At 47.1% G+C, this 15,728-nt stretch overlaps 1 protein-coding gene across 1 annotated transcript in view; it reads left to right on the top strand.

Annotated features, from left to right (window-relative positions):
* Positions 1 to 15,728, top strand: part of RNF215 (ring finger protein 215) — a 368,778-nt gene that overhangs the window by 268,947 nt on the left and 84,103 nt on the right. The window contains exon 3 of the mRNA XM_078667245.1: positions 5,010 to 7,074. Coding sequence (XP_078523371.1) covers positions 6,769 to 7,074 — 306 coding nt within the window. The 5' untranslated portion in view covers positions 5,010 to 6,768. The remainder of the gene's footprint in view (positions 1 to 5,009; positions 7,075 to 15,728) is intronic.

Genomic DNA, 15,728 nt, shown 5'->3' with positions numbered 1-15,728 from the left:
GTCTGTTACATAAAGTTTATATTTGATGGTCCTTCATTTGGGTTTAACAAGTGTTTCTGAGCATTTGGTACATATTTAGGTCAACTTCACCCACTCCTGTCACTGCCTCCTCCAAGCCATGTAGTGTTTCTTAGCCCTGGGGTTCCACTTGGTAAACATGCGTCTTGGGTTCAAATTGCAGCTGTTATGTATCTGAATCCCTGATCCCAGCAGAGCGCAATAACAGGATGTGCCCGGGAGGCAAATCCTGTGACTTTTCCCAGACTTGTCGCAATACTGTTCTGTGCTTTTGCTTTAACTTTAAAAGCAAAAACAACCTGGACACGGGAGTGGGCGGCATTTTTATAATGATAAATGTGTAGTAGACTGCACCATTGTTTCCTAAATGTTTGGGGGGAGAGCCTCCTTTGTAGTGGTCATGCTCACTCAGTGCACTTGGTGTGCACCGTAAGGGGACTGGTCTGAAATCATTTGCCAAGGCTGCTTTGGGTTTCCAGTCTGGCCCTGGCAGGAGCAGGAGCCTTGTACTGCGAAATTAAACCAACCATTGAAAAGTTAGTCACGGAGATGCAGCACCAACCTTTCCATTAACTTTTTTCGTTATCTTGCAAATTCTTTCAATATAAAATAAAACAGAAGTGGCAGATAGTGTTGTTAGCCTCCTTGGCTTAACAACACACTCCGCCACTTCAGAAACGCAGGGCAGCACCATATTTACAAGAATATGGTGCAGCCCTGCATTTCCCCTGCGCTGGCGCTACACTTAACAGGGGAAGATTGTTTATGTACAGGAAGGTCCCCCTTCCTGCACATAAACAATCTTGAAATGTAATTTTGTCACTTCTATGTGTGCTGCTTAATGCAGTACACATGGAAGTTACAAAATATCATTTTTTTAAAAAGATGGGTGGTGTGCAAGAAGAGGCACCTTACTGAACATAAACAAACCAAGGCGTTTTGCAAAAATGAGGAGAAATAAAGTATTTCTCCTTGTTTCGCCAAGTTAAGACCAGGTTTTCCCAGGTCTTACTTTTGGCGCTGCCTCCCATTTACGCTGCCCTTCTAAATAGGGGGCAGTGCCAAAATCGATGGGTGTTGCAGGGGAAATGCCCCTTTCACCCTAAGCATTGGGTAAAAGATGGTCTTATTTACAAGGCATTGTTAAGCCATGTTAAGTGGCTTAACTCTGCCTTGTAAATAAGGCGAGGTCCCTATCACCCCGGGAACGTTGCAAAAAGTGATGTTCCCAAGGTGATAGGGACTTGTAAATATGCAAGTGTTTATCTCCTCCAAGATTCAGGCCCTTCTACAGAAGAGGGTCTTGGTGGTCACGGAACCTATCAGATACCCTCAGATTTCTCAGCAGTGTCTTCTTGGTAAAGAAGAAAGTGAGAGGGGCGCAACTCGTACTGAATTTGAACGACTTGAAATACTGGCATTTCAATATGGAGGGCATCCACCTGCTCCGAGATTTACTCCAAGGGGGGACTGGATGGTTCGTCTGGACTTAAAGGACGCATTTCTTTCCATTCCCATATTCACGCCCCACTGCCGCTTCCTCCAATTCCTTTCACAAGGAGTATATTACAGGTACAAAGTCCTTCCCTTCGGCCTTTCATCCAAGCTATGGTGTTTCATGAAACTCCTACAACCGCTGGTAGAGTCCTTGAGAGATCGGAGGGTCCTGTTGATCCGAAGAGCCACCGCCGGAGGAAGATCCTTCTCTTACCTGGCTGCCAAGACTTGGAACTCCCTCCCCATCCACCTTCGGCTGACCCAGGACAATCTCGCCTTCAGGAAACAACTCAAGACCTGGCTGTTCGAGCAGTAGCATACCCCTCCCCCCAAGCGCCTTGAGACCCTCCCGGGTGAGTAGTGCGCTATACAAATGACATGATTGATTGATTGATTGATTGATTTATCTGGATGATATAAACATCATGGCAGATTGCCCCATGTGGTTGTCACACACCTGGAGTGGGTAATCACCCTCCTTCAGTACTTGGGATTAATTGAGAACGGTACTCAAACAACAGAAGAGTGTCAAACGCAACAAAAATGTATGTGTGTAAGCACAGGAACAGAGAATGAATCAACCTAAATAGGTCGCATTGGACATCATTAGGGATTTTTTGGGGAAGCCCTCACTCACCACCCTGGGTGGTGACATGCTTCATCATCGGACCCACCAGGAGAAGCCGAATGCCTCCCTGGTGTGCTACAACGCCAGGATACTGCGGAGCTGGTTTTTGTGACAATAGTGGGAAAAATCAGTGATATTAAAAATGTCAAAGGACTGTACCATACAAAAGTTTTATTCAATGGTCAGCCTGACATGCTTAAAAATATGTGTGGGAACTCTACCAAATAATGTTTTGGATGTTTCCACTTAGAGTGGGGTCGACATGTTTCTGCCCTTTTATGTTTAATTTTACTGGGCTTTCTTCAGGACCGTTAGTTTTGTACCTCGGCGGTGTGAGCGCGCTAAGGCCCACCCTTACCGGAGGACGTGAAAGTTAAAATAGAGTGTAAAAATGAAAAGGTGCAAAAAAAAACCATCAAGTTGTGGGAATTGCCTCAGTTTGAGAGGGACCTGTATAGTTTGTTAATTAAAAGATCCACACCCCATAGGTCTCGGGAGGGGGGGTGGGGGCAACAATGGCACACCGCACGCAACGCCCAACACCCGCTCAGCACCTAGCGTCTCCTGCAACCGGACCTTGTGGATTAATTGTGAACCCACAGAAATCTATTCTGATCCCGGCCCAAACAATAGAATTTTTGGGGTTCCAGATCGATTCTTGCAGTTGCCAACTGATTCTAACACCTCAGAAAGTCAATACAATCAAGAGGGAGTTGAGATCGATTCTGAGCAAACAGACTGTATCCTTGCAGTTGATGGCCCGAGTAGTGGGTTTGCTATCTTCTTCTATACAGGCAATTTTTCCTGCACTATCGAGCACTGCAGAGACTCAAAATTCGGCATCTCCGGAAAGGCCTTAGGTACGCCGAGCAGATTCTCCTCTCAGAGGACGCGAGGTCGGAAATGTTGTGGTGGTTGGATAACATGTAGTCCTGGAATGGCAGGGCCATCTTTGGTTCCATCAGAGAGATTGTGATCGAGTTGGATACCAGCCGCTGGGGTTGGGGACGCAGGTGCAGACCGATCTCCACAGGGGGCTGGTGGTCTCAGGACGAACTGGCCATGCACATCAATTATTTGGAGCTCCTGTCAGGCTCCTTTGCATTTTGTGAGCGAGCTAGGGGGGATAAAATCTTGTGTGCTGGCGGAGTTCACCAAGGATCTTGGGCATTATTGCCTTCAACATCGGATATCTGTGGTAGCAGAATATCTACCGGTCGGCAACAACAGAGTGGAGGATTGGCAGTCCCGTCATCTATGGAACTTCAGTGATTGGAGACTTCATCCCAAAATTTTCCATGCGCTGAATCGTCTCTGGGTCCCATGCCGAATAGACTTGTTTACTTCACGCCTCAAACAAAAAGTCCCAATCTTCTTCAGTTGGCTCCCGGATCCGGATGCCTTTGCCACAGACGCTTGTCTTCAGGACTGGAATCCCAGTCTGTGCTATGCGTTTCTCCCGTTCTTGATGATTCCCAGGGTGCTGGCACAAGTGTGCCATCAATGAGTGGAACTGGTGTTGGTAACGCCTCTTTGGAGAGCGCAAGCATGGTTTCCAGTCCTTCTGGAACTGTCATTTGCCTGTCCGATTTTCCTCCCATTTAGTTGGAATCTCCTTCTGAATATCGGGGTTCTCCACTTCCATTGATCTTGTCAGGTCACCTCTCCCTAGTGGCTTGGTGGGATTTCGGGACAGATGGAGTGTCCCAGGACGTTCGCGGGAGGCTGACAACTTCATTAGTGAGGCCTGGTCTATCAATACCCACATGCGCTATTCCTCTGCATGGAAACAATGGTGTGTCTGGTGCCGTGAACAAGACTTCAATCCTGTTAGAGCGCATTACACTTTGGTTATTAATTTTCTGTATTCACTTGCCCCTGTAGGTATGGCTTACAGGACTGTTAATAATTTGCGGTCTGCCATTTTGGCAGCCATGATCCGGTGGATGGTAAACCGTTTTGGGAGCATCTCATTGCATGTAAGCTTTTGAGGGGCATCCGTATGGTCCGCCCTCCTTGCCCGAAGTACTCGGTATTGGGGGATGTGTCTATTGTCCTACAGTTTTTGGAGACATGGCCAGACATTAAGTACCTGTCAAGGAAGCAGCTGTCCGCCAAGATTACTATGCTACTCTGCCTCGTGTCGTGTAAAAGAGTTTCAGATGTACACGCTTTCGATTTGGCGGCACGCAGTTTTTTCCCAGAAGGGGTTACCTTTTCCATTTCTGAACACACCAAATGTAACACTTCTTCAGTCTCTTATATGGCTTTCCCGGATAATCCTAAACTGTGTGTGGTGCAATGTTTGAAGGTGTATGAGGTGAGTACTGCTGAGTTTCGTACAGATATGAAGGTGAAACTATTGATCGCCTTACAGAAACCCTTTTGCCCAGTGACTCCAGCAACTCTGGCGAGATGGGTGCATTGACTTATGGGTGAAGCAGTCATTGATGTGTCCATGTTTGGGGCCCTCTTGGCATGTGAGCGATGGCTTCCAAATCTTTTGCCTTGAGCGTTAGCTTTGCTGACATTATGGAAACGTCTGGCTGGTCAGCAGAGTCTACTTTCAAGACTTTCTGTTATAAACCTATTGTTGATGTGGCTTTTGTTATGGTGGCTAAGCTTTAAACAAGTATAATTGGAGCCTCCGGTCCGGACATAGAATTAAAAATGTGTAAGCATTTGTGACAAGAATTTCCAATTTTATTAAGGTCACGGAGGCGAAGATTATCCCACCCAGGATACATGTTTTACAGTTCATTGATGGAAGGGATCTGATTCCTAATGTTCCCTCCCCTTTTGAATGTCCTTGTTTTATGATACATGTGGTGTGGTCAGTGTTACAGTATCCATTTTGCTTACCCAGGTTCAGATGGCAAATAATCACCAGTGGAGCGGACGTTCCTGGCCTATGGAAACCTTGGTTTGGTGAGGAGTTGGCTCCCCTTCTGGGCATCCGGAGAGTCGTTGGAGGATTCATTGCATCCCATTGGTCGGAGTTTTGAGACGGATTCCGGGTGGGTCGCAAGTTGTTTATCGGAAGAAAGACTCCCTGCCTTGGCAGATTTATATTTCGGATGTTTACAAGAATTGTATTGTTAGAACTGCCTTAGTTGTTTCTACTGGATTCTGAACCCAAAAAGAGGACACTGAGATGTTGTGAATGGATTATATAGGGCAGTGGCACTATGGTTTTTCACATGATAATGTGGTATCATGGGAAATGTAGTATTATTAAAAATTAATTGTGATCCGCTGCTGTTAAAAGTAGTAAAGCAAAAAGAAGCATAATCCTCACCTTCGTGTCCTTAATAGAATTAAGAATTCTTATTTTTAATTGGTAATTAAGTAAGAAAATAAATAAAAATATAATACTTGGTAAGAGTGTCAGAAGAATTCCCTGGAGGAGTGCCATACTGAACTAAGACCACTAGATGGCGCTGCAGACAGACGTCCTGCTCTCCTGCTAAGAGCAGTTCTCTTGCTCAGTGTTTTCTCCGTCTTTTTATCTTTTCTTTTCATTTGTTGTCGGCAGCAGCTGATCTATGTCAACAACAAACCCGGCCGGCTTGTCAGGCAGATCCACGTCAGGCGGATCCGCCGCCGTTCATGGAGGCTGCAGGAGATGTCAAGTAGACTGCCTTGCTGGAAGTGAGCCCAGGCGCTCTCTGGCAGCTACAGCTGGACACGGTGTTCATGAGAAGAAGGGAGTCTACTGGTGAGCCCAGGTTGCTGGGGGCGTCGGAAGCCGCACAGAAGCATCCTGTTAGCAGGGGTGATAGGATGCTTAGTTGGCAGCAGAGGCTTCGCCAGGTGTGAGGATGCTGACCTGCAGAGCGGTTGTGGGAGGTTCCTGGTAGCTGTACTGGGGGGCTTGGCTGTCGGAAGAGTTAGTGGTGGGTAAAGGCTTTAGTGATGCTCTGCCGGTGACCACAGAGAGAAAGGTGTGAGGAAGCAGTACGGGTCAGCACGGACTGTAGGCGGTGTTTGAATGTCCCACTGGTCAGCACAGACTGCAGAAACTGCGGGGTGCTTTACGGGGGAGTATAGGATACCACAGAGGCTGATGAACGCCGGCTAAAAGGGTGAAGCAGAGTAAACTCTGCATGCATCACATACTGTAGTGTTTGTAAGAGTGGTCTGTTGGTGAGCTCGGGGTGAATGACCTGCCAGGGTACTCTTTCGGTGCACAAGTTCTAGGAGCTGCCAGGGTGCTTGGTTGGTGATGCCAGCTGTATGAGCTTATTAGTTCTCATGGGCCGCGGGCAGTACAGGGGAGCTCTTGTAGTAGGTAACGACTGCATAAAGTAGGGAGTAGCGTGGGCACAAGCTGCACACGGTGGCAGGTACACCCATTGAGGGGCACAATCTGTTAAAAGTGTCAGACATCTTGAACGGCTTGCATAGACCGCTGACAGTGGCAGGCAGGTCAGTTCGTGACTACAGGCCACAGGGGGTAGCAGGCAGCCTCATTGATGGGACGAGGTGGTATGGAGTCCCCATGGTTGGCATAAAGTAGTCCGACTGCTGCATTGCTGGTCACTGGACCATTGGAAGAGGTCAGTAATTTCTGCTGAAACGTAGAAGGCTGGCAGAACAAGTTTGTAAGGAAATCCAGTTGGGTTATGAGAGCCACCATGATTCTAGTTGGAAGGATAGAGCCCTTGCTGCGCATCTGCCTCTTCTTGGGACAGCTCATTTCCCACTGTCTGGCCTTAGAGGGGGAGACGACGGTCCGGGTAGACGTCTTCATGCAGGAACCTGGCACGTCTGATCACCTATTCGCTCCTGGGGAGCACAGCTACATACTACCAGGCACTCTACTTGGCACATTGAGAAGCAGGGACGTCAACTCTGGACAAGAGTCCAGGACCCGAATGCACAAAGATAAGATGCCTATCACGGAGGTGGCGCAAGGCAATCTGATATTGGTAAGTAACATCAATATCGGTTTGTGATCTAATCGGTAATCAGTGTTATTTGTGGCAACTGTTTTTAATTAATGTATGTGATGAGGTGAGTGCCAGTGTTTTTATTCCTTAAGAGGTTGGACCCTAGACACAGGAGACTAAAGCCCCTGCGACACTCCTCTGTGTACAAACCCAGAGTCTGTGCCCTGGCATTCCGCAATTCGTATGTCCTGACCTTGTGAGCGTATTCCGGCCGTCCCTTTCTTTCATAAGGTTCACCAAAGTGCTTTATGGTCCAGTGGAGGACCAAGATGACCCCCGAAGGTTTGATTGATCCATGGCAGAATGCTTCTATGTCCGTATCAACCAAAGACACTAACCAAATGGCCATATTCGAACCAAACGCCCCAATGGGGGGAAAGCACAATGACAACATACAAGATAATACGGACTTACATGGATTAAAACCACTCAAACAAACAACAATAATAACCCCTTTAGGGTGACTAATGACATTAGTTATTCATTTGATCAAAATCAAATACTCAACCAAGAAATAAAATCACAGCTTCAACAAGGAGAGATACTGAGTGACCAAAGTAGTTTTTTTAGAGATTTCTAAATCTTTATTACAAACCTTACAGACAGCAACAATGGCATTCAATATGCAAACGGACAAAATGGACATTCAAATAGACTTAATGAATATCATAGCACTACAAATTGCAGGGATAAACATAAAATTGGACAACATGAATAAACTTATCTGAAGAGTTCAATCAAAATACTCAGTTCAGTGTGCTTGCAGCCCAATTATTGATAAACTGACTCTTTTGCCTCTTTCTGACTCTTTTGTGACTCTCCTGACCTGCTTGGGAAGAGGTCGCTCCCCTCCTCGCTCTACGCTCCTAAAAGAGTGCTGACTCAGAAGCGCCTCTCAACCACCCTGCGGTATCGTAGCGCCTCCAGCTGACTCCTCAGCGCGTCCTCTCCCGCAATACTTCCGCTGCCTGCATTGTTCGATCTGTGATATTTGTAGCGCTATTTGTGCATTGTCCCTGTATGCATCTTTGTGCTGCGCTGTAAGAACACGCATTGTAGTAGCGCTTTGAAGCGATAGTGCTCCAATTGGACTGTGTTTGCACCCAGGCTCGCCGAGTTTCGCTTTCCCCTTTAACATCCATTTTGTGGCTTGTTGTTGACTCCCAGGACGTAGCTCCACCCCGCGCCCGCCTCCCAGCTGACCCTGCCTCCCACAGACTGTAATAGCCGTAACCCTCCTTCCCCTCGCCGTGACTCTCCTGACCTGCTTGGGAAGAGGTCGCTCCCCTCCTCGCTCTACGCTCCTAAAAGAGTGCTGACTCAGAAGCGCCTCTCAACCACCCTGCGGTATCGTAGCGCCTCCAGCTGACTCCTCAGCGCGTCCTCTCCCGCAATACTTCCGCTGCCTGCATTGTTCGATCTGTGATATTTGTAGTGCTATTTGTGCATTGTCCCTGTATGCATCTTTGTGCTGCGCTGTAAGAACACGCATTGTAGTAGCGCTTTGAAGCGATAGTGCTCCATTTGGACTGTGTTTGCACCCAGGCTCGCCGAGTTTCGCTTTCCCCTTTAACATCCATTTTGTGGCTTGTTGTTGACTCCCAGGACGTAGCTCCACCCCGCGCCCGCCTCCCAGCTGACCCTGCCTCGCCCCTCCCCTTACACCATTTATGTCCAATGACACATCGTGCAGCGTTCACGCGCAGCGATCGCGCCCCATTCGCGCCGAAGGTGCGCTAAAGGTAAGCCCGTCTACGCCCGTCCGCGCCTGGACCGCACCCAGCGCCAGACCCCCTGCCCCTCGTACCACCCACCCCTCCCGCATTACTTACGATGCCACCACCCTCCTAGCCCTCAACCCCGGCCGTTCCCCCAACTGCATCCAAGCCGCTCCTGGACACACCCATGGACCCTTCTCCTGCAACTCCTGCAAGTTCGACGCCACCAAGAACAACTCCTCATCTACGAACACACAACAGATATCCGAGCCCAACCACCTACAATGCATCCTGCTCAACACCCGCTCGGTCCACAGGCACGCCATCGACCTCTGGAATCTACTAGACACCATCTCTCCGGACGTCGCCTTCCTAACAGAAACATGGATGAACGCCACATCAGCCCCAGACATCACCATTGCCATCCCGGAAGGCTACAAGATCATCCGCAAGGACCGTACCGGCCACACAGGAGGAGGCATCGCTATCGTCCACAAGAAATCCATCCGCATCTCTACCAGCTCAGACGTCAATCTCGCCAACTCTGAACACCTCCACTTCCAGATCCAGACCGACCCCATAACCACACTCAGAGGCACCCTCCTTTACAGGCCACCAGGACCCCGCGCACAATTTAGTGAAGACATCACGGACTTCATCACTCCGCACGCGCTCCCCTCCGAGGATTACATCCTTCTGGGAGACCTCAACTTTCACCTTGAAAAGGACAACGACCGCAACACCACCTCCCTTTTGGACAACCTCGCCAACCTCGGACTTAAACAACTTGTCACTACCCCCACCCACATCGCAGGCCACACACTCGACCCTATCTTCACCTCCAGCAAACATGTCTCCTTCAGCCACACCACAGCTCTCCTTTGGACTGACCACAGCTGCGTTCACTTTACCTACAACAAGCCCACACCCAACAACCACCCCCAACCCACTCTGCAAAGAAACTGGAACAAAATCACCATCGACCAGATCTCCTCATCGCTTCTTCAAAACCCCCCAGCCCACTCCTCAAACCCAGACCAAGCAGCCACCAACCTCACCCAATGGTTATCCAACAGCGCCGACATCCTAGCACCACTGAAAAAACGACAAATCAAACTAGGCAGCAAGAAGGCCTCCTGGTTCAACGATGATCTTAAGAAATCCAAGAAACTCTGTCGCTCCCTGGAGAAGGCCTGGAAAAAAGACCCAACCACCAGCACCAAGGACGCCTTCAAAAACGCCACCCGCATTCACCACCGACTGATCCGGAATGCCAAGAAAGCCGCCTTCAAGGACCGACTAGATAACAACGCCCACAACAGCAAGGAATTATTCAACATCGTCAAGGAATTCACCAACCCCTCAGCCAACTCCAACGACATCACCCCCTCTCAAGCCCTCTGCGACTCCCTGGCCTCATTCTTCCACAATAAAATTGCTGACATCCACAACAGCTTCAACAACCGACCCGAAGACCAACCCACCCAACCCCCTGCAGGACCCCCACCCCCCCTGAACATCCTCAATGACTGGAAGCCAATCTCCACTGAGGACACCATCCGTCTGATGAACTCTATCCACTCAGGATCCCCCACAGACCCATGCCCGCACCACATCTTTAACAAAGCAAACTCCATTATAGCTCCGCACCTCCGAGACGTCATCAACTGCTCCCTCAACTCCGCAACCTTCCCGGAAAGCTGGAAACATGCCGAACTCAGCGCCCTCCTGAAGAAACCCACAGCTGACCCCACTGAACTCAAAAACTACCGCCCTATCTCACTCCTTCCATTCCCGACCAAAGTCATCGAGAAAGCAGTCAACAACCAGCTCGCCGCATTCCTCGAAACCAACAAATCCCTCGACTCCTCACAATCCGGCTTCCGAGCCAAGCACAGCACTGAAACCGCCCTCATCGCAGCAACAGACGACATTCGAACTCTACTGGACAATGGAGACACAGTCGCCCTCATCCTCCTCGACCTCTCCGCAGCCTTCGACACGGTCTGTCATAACACCCTTTTACAACGCCTCAGAAACGTCGGAATCCAAGGAAAAGCACTGGAATGGATCACCTCGTTCCTCACCGGAAGAACCCAGAGAGTCCACCTTCCACCATTCAAATCAGAGGCCACTGAAGTCATCTGCGGCGTACCACAAGGATCTTCACTCAGCCCCACCCTCTTCAACGTATACATGAGCCCTCTCGCGGCCATCGCACGCCAACATAACCTCAACATCATCTCCTACGCTGATGACACTCAACTGATCCTCTCACTCACCAAAGACCCTAACACCGCCAAAACCAACCTGCATGAAGGAATGAAAGAAGTAGCCGAATGGATGAATCACAGCCGTCTGAAACTGAACTCAGACAAAACAGAAGTCCTCATCCTAGGCACCTCCCCCTCCGCCTGGGATGACTCTTGGTGGCCAGAGGCCCTTGGAAAAACACCCATCCCGACGGACCACGCACGGAACCTGGGCGTCATCCTGGATTCCTCACTCTCGATGAACAGACAAGTCAACGCCGTTTCCTCATCTTGCTTCAACATTCTTCGCATGCTCAAAAAAACATTTCGCTGGATCCCCACCGACACTAGAAAAACAGTCACCCACGCTCTGGTCACGAGCCGTCTGGACTACGGAAACACCCTCTACGCCGGTACCACCGCAAAACTCCAGAAAAAACTCCAACGCATCCAGAACGCTTCAGCCAGGCTCATATTAGACATCCCGCGTAAAGATCACATCTCTGGACACCTGAAAAACCTCCACTGGCTCCCCGTCAATAAAAGGATTACTTTCCGGCTCCTAACCCACGCACACAAAGCGCTCTACGAAATCGGACCCGAATGCCTCAACACAAGACTGTCCTTCTACACCCCCTCCCGCCAACTACGATCCGCCAACCAAGCCCTTGCCACTGTACCTCGCATCAACAAAACCACAATGGGAGGTAGATCCTTCTCCTACCTGGCAGCTAAAACCTGGAACTCACTTCCCACTCACCTTCGCCTTACTCAGAACCACCTAGCATTCAGAAAGCAACTTAAAACATGGATATTTGACAAGTAATTCCCCACCCTTCTCCAAGCGCCTTGAGACCCTCTGGGTATGTAGAGCGCTATATAAATTTATTGACTTGACTTGACTTGACTTTGCCAACATTATTAGAACAGATAATATTATTCAATAAATCAACGTTGGAAATGGGAGATAATAAAGTCGAACCTCAAAAAAAGTATATAGTTAACTCCTTGAAACCCTGTAAGCCTCTATTAAAAGAGGAGTTTAAACAAACTAAAACTGAATTTAATCCAGAAGATACACAAGTCCGGCTCTTCGAAAAGCCGAAATAGATGATCAGGTAACCGAAAGTGATGAAGCAACAAACCAGGATAAAAAAAATAAAGAAACAAAGTTGTCACGGAAACAAAAAAAGTGACAGGAAAGCAAGAAACAAAACGTCTTTATTAACGAAACAGCATACCACCGAGGTGTACCCAATTTTCTGCTCTGCCAGGACGAACAATGCAGCTACAGGCCAGGCTAGTTTTACATCAAGAACAGATGAATACTTGATTAGTATTAAAAAGTCAGAAAAGGCAGACAAGGACAAAACAGCAGAAGCTAATCAGACACCAGGAAGAGGAGGAGATACAAACTCGGTATTAGGTATAAACCTTTGGGGTACTCAGGAGATTATAAATAGAAAAGGAGACAAAACATATGGACCCAAGAAAAAATACATGGCAGCCAGGAGTAAAACAGGAAATAAGCAATTGACTAAGACAAAGGAATTCAGCAGGGCTCAGTCACAAAATAAAAGTAGGCAAGGCATTGACCCCAACGATGCAGACCGGAAAATCCACGAACAGCCAGGAACAACTGAGAGCAAACCATCGGTTTACAATGCCCTCGTTCAAAAAAGCGCCGACTATAAGGTAGCAAATAGACAAAGAGGGCAGAAAAACGGATACGGTCCCATAGAAATTCGTGAGGCTGGATGGCGAGAGCCAAAAATGGAATACGAAAAAAAGAGAACTCAAACCCAGAGGCTCTCAATCTTGGAAACAGCACCTCGGTAGGACTGACAACGGAAAATCCTAAGGCCTATGATCTCGGTAACGGGGAAGTTAGCCCAATGGAGAAAACGCAACTGAAACCCCAATTGGTACAAAGATGTGAGATAACCCAAGGGAATTCAGGGCAGAAATTAGCAATTAACCACAATGAAGAGATCTATCGGGAGAACATTGCACCGGTAGAAAATGAAGCTCTAAACACTACACTAGAAAACAAGACCCAATATGTAAATTTAAGAGTTCAAATAAAAGATGAAAAGAAACAAATCACAGTCGACAACAAGAATGACGATCCAATGTTACAGATAGACCAATGGAATTCACTTCTGAAACAACAAATACCTTTAATACCGGAATACGATTCAAAAGGGCCACAAGACATACTGAATAGGAGGAACATATTGAAATTAACTGCTAATATTCCAGCCTTCAAATATTTGAACTCGTCGAACTTATTGGCAGTAGAATTTATAGCTAAAGGATATAAAAAAAATATCGAACAAACGCTGACTACATGGCAGTCTGAAGAAGACGTTCAGCACATCATGAATTCCAAGCTTCAATTCGAAGCTTGGGGAATAAAAGTGTCAAGGCCAACTATACCACGCTATCCTGGCCCTTTAACTGTAAACTCTAATTAAAACAAGAGCTATGGACAAAGTCAAAGAGAAAACATCCAGAACAAATATACAGTCCTCAAAGGAGCTAAAGGCAGCAACCTTCCAACCTCCCTGAAGAGAGAAATGCAGAACGATCAGACAATTGGAAAGGATTCAGTCCAGGACAGATGGAGCTGGCTGCCTGGAGCGCTAAGCTCGGATAAAGGCCATTGACCACTGGAAAAGACACCAGTCGAACAAGACTCTCATGGAACATTGCTGGGGCAAACAAATGGCTAGAAAATGGCTGTCAACCAAATAATTGGGAAAAATGTGATATAATAGCACTTCAGGAGACTTGGGCACTGAAAGATCCTCCCCAGGCAAATTACATACACTACACAGTCCCTTCTACAAAAACCAAAATGTATGGACGGCCCAAAGGGGGACTGGCAGTTTATATATCCACAGCACTAATTATTGATACGGAACAGATTGTCTCAGCAGGACCAAATATCCAACTGATAAAACTTACTTCTGGGACGGTCGGTAGATACAATACATATGCACATCCCCTAGTAAGGAAAACAACAGCCCATATTGCTCAGTTGATCACTACAATCACAGATATAAGGAGTACATATCCCTTATGGGACATGATACTGACAGGGGACTTTAACTCTAACTTAATACATACCCCGGATGAAGATGATAGGTTAGTAGCCGATAATATATACTGGAATGTTCCACAGCAATATCAGCCAAAGATGTCTACCCCGGACCGCGAAGGTCAACGACTGGTAAATGCTCTAGAGTTTCTTGGTCTGAGAGTAATAAACGGTAGAACAACAGATGATTTCCCTCCAAAACACACATTTCACGGAGGAAAGACACGATCAAGACTGAATTATACAGCTATCTCAGTAACACTGATGCCATTTCTCTCCCACTTTTCCATAGAGTATACAACCAGGAGTGACCATTCCTACCAGCACATACATTTCAGGCTAAAAATCGCCAAACATCAAGCAAACACGACAATAGAAGGAAATATCCATATAGTTGACCTAAAACGCCTAAAATGGTCAAACGAAACGATAGATACACTACAGTCTAAAATAAAGATGATGATGATAACGGCTAGTGAATTTGAGGCACCAAATAAAATTCAAGCTTGGGTAAAATTCACCTCGGATCTCACAACATTAATGCCGAGCGGACAACACCAGACTAAAAATCAAAGAAACAAAAATGACTTCAATTAAAAAACAACAGTTGAGCAGAGAGCCTTGAAATCGAACTCAAAAAAGCTATTAGGAGGCTAAAAAGAACCGTTCACGACCAAGTATCCTGGGACAATGTACGTCATCTGAGGGAAATCTATAAAAAAAGAGCTATGGGAAGAAAAACGAACTAGCAATGACAAATTTTGGGCTGAATTGCTTTGTAGTGCTAAGAAAACCAATTCGAACACATTTTGGGAAATCATAAACAAATTACACAGGCCGGTGAACGCGCTATCATCAAATATTCAAGAACATGAGTGGGTTGAATTTCTAACCACAAAGTTTACAGAAATCGTAACTCATGACGTGATAGAAGCAATCACCCAGGGACAGCCTGAGGGAAAAAATATATCCAAACCTATCATACAAGGGGTCAGTGATACAAATGTTTCAGGAGAGGTCAGCACCCGTCACACGAGAGAGAAAAAGGTCTCCGGGGTTAAGCTAATAGAGGCAAAAGGGAAAACGCTGGGGAAAAATGGCACTAGTTCCCCAAATATAAAGACAAGTCAGCCCTCCATGCTAACCAAAGGAGTAATAAGCATAATTAAGAAAGGTAGAGGCGATGGTGCTCCAGGCCCTAATGGAATCCCACAAGCTATTTTTAAGCATGACACATCTTTCTGGGGCAATTATTTATTGAAGCTATATAAAGTAATAGAGCTCCTAAACTGCATTCCATTGAATTGGCAAGGCTCAAAACTGACACCTATTTTTAAAGGAGGAATTAGAACGAATCCATCAAATTACAGGCTAATCGCCCTCCGAGACGTTGAAGCCAAATATCACGCCACACTCATTTTAGAAGACCTGAGGGATTGGTCGGACAACCTCAATCTTATTCCAGTAAATCAGACAGGCTTCAGGCAAGGAATAGGGACGATAACGAACATCTTAGCTTTATCTCTAATAGCTAACAAATGCAAGCAGAGGAAACAACAC

The sequence above is a fragment of the Lissotriton helveticus genome, chromosome 11, assembly GCF_964261635.1.
Source record: "Lissotriton helveticus chromosome 11, aLisHel1.1, whole genome shotgun sequence".
Classification (NCBI taxonomy): Eukaryota; Metazoa; Chordata; class Amphibia; order Caudata; family Salamandridae; genus Lissotriton; species Lissotriton helveticus.
Note: the sequence above shows the minus strand (reverse complement) of the source record. Positions and strands in the feature narration are given on the sequence as shown.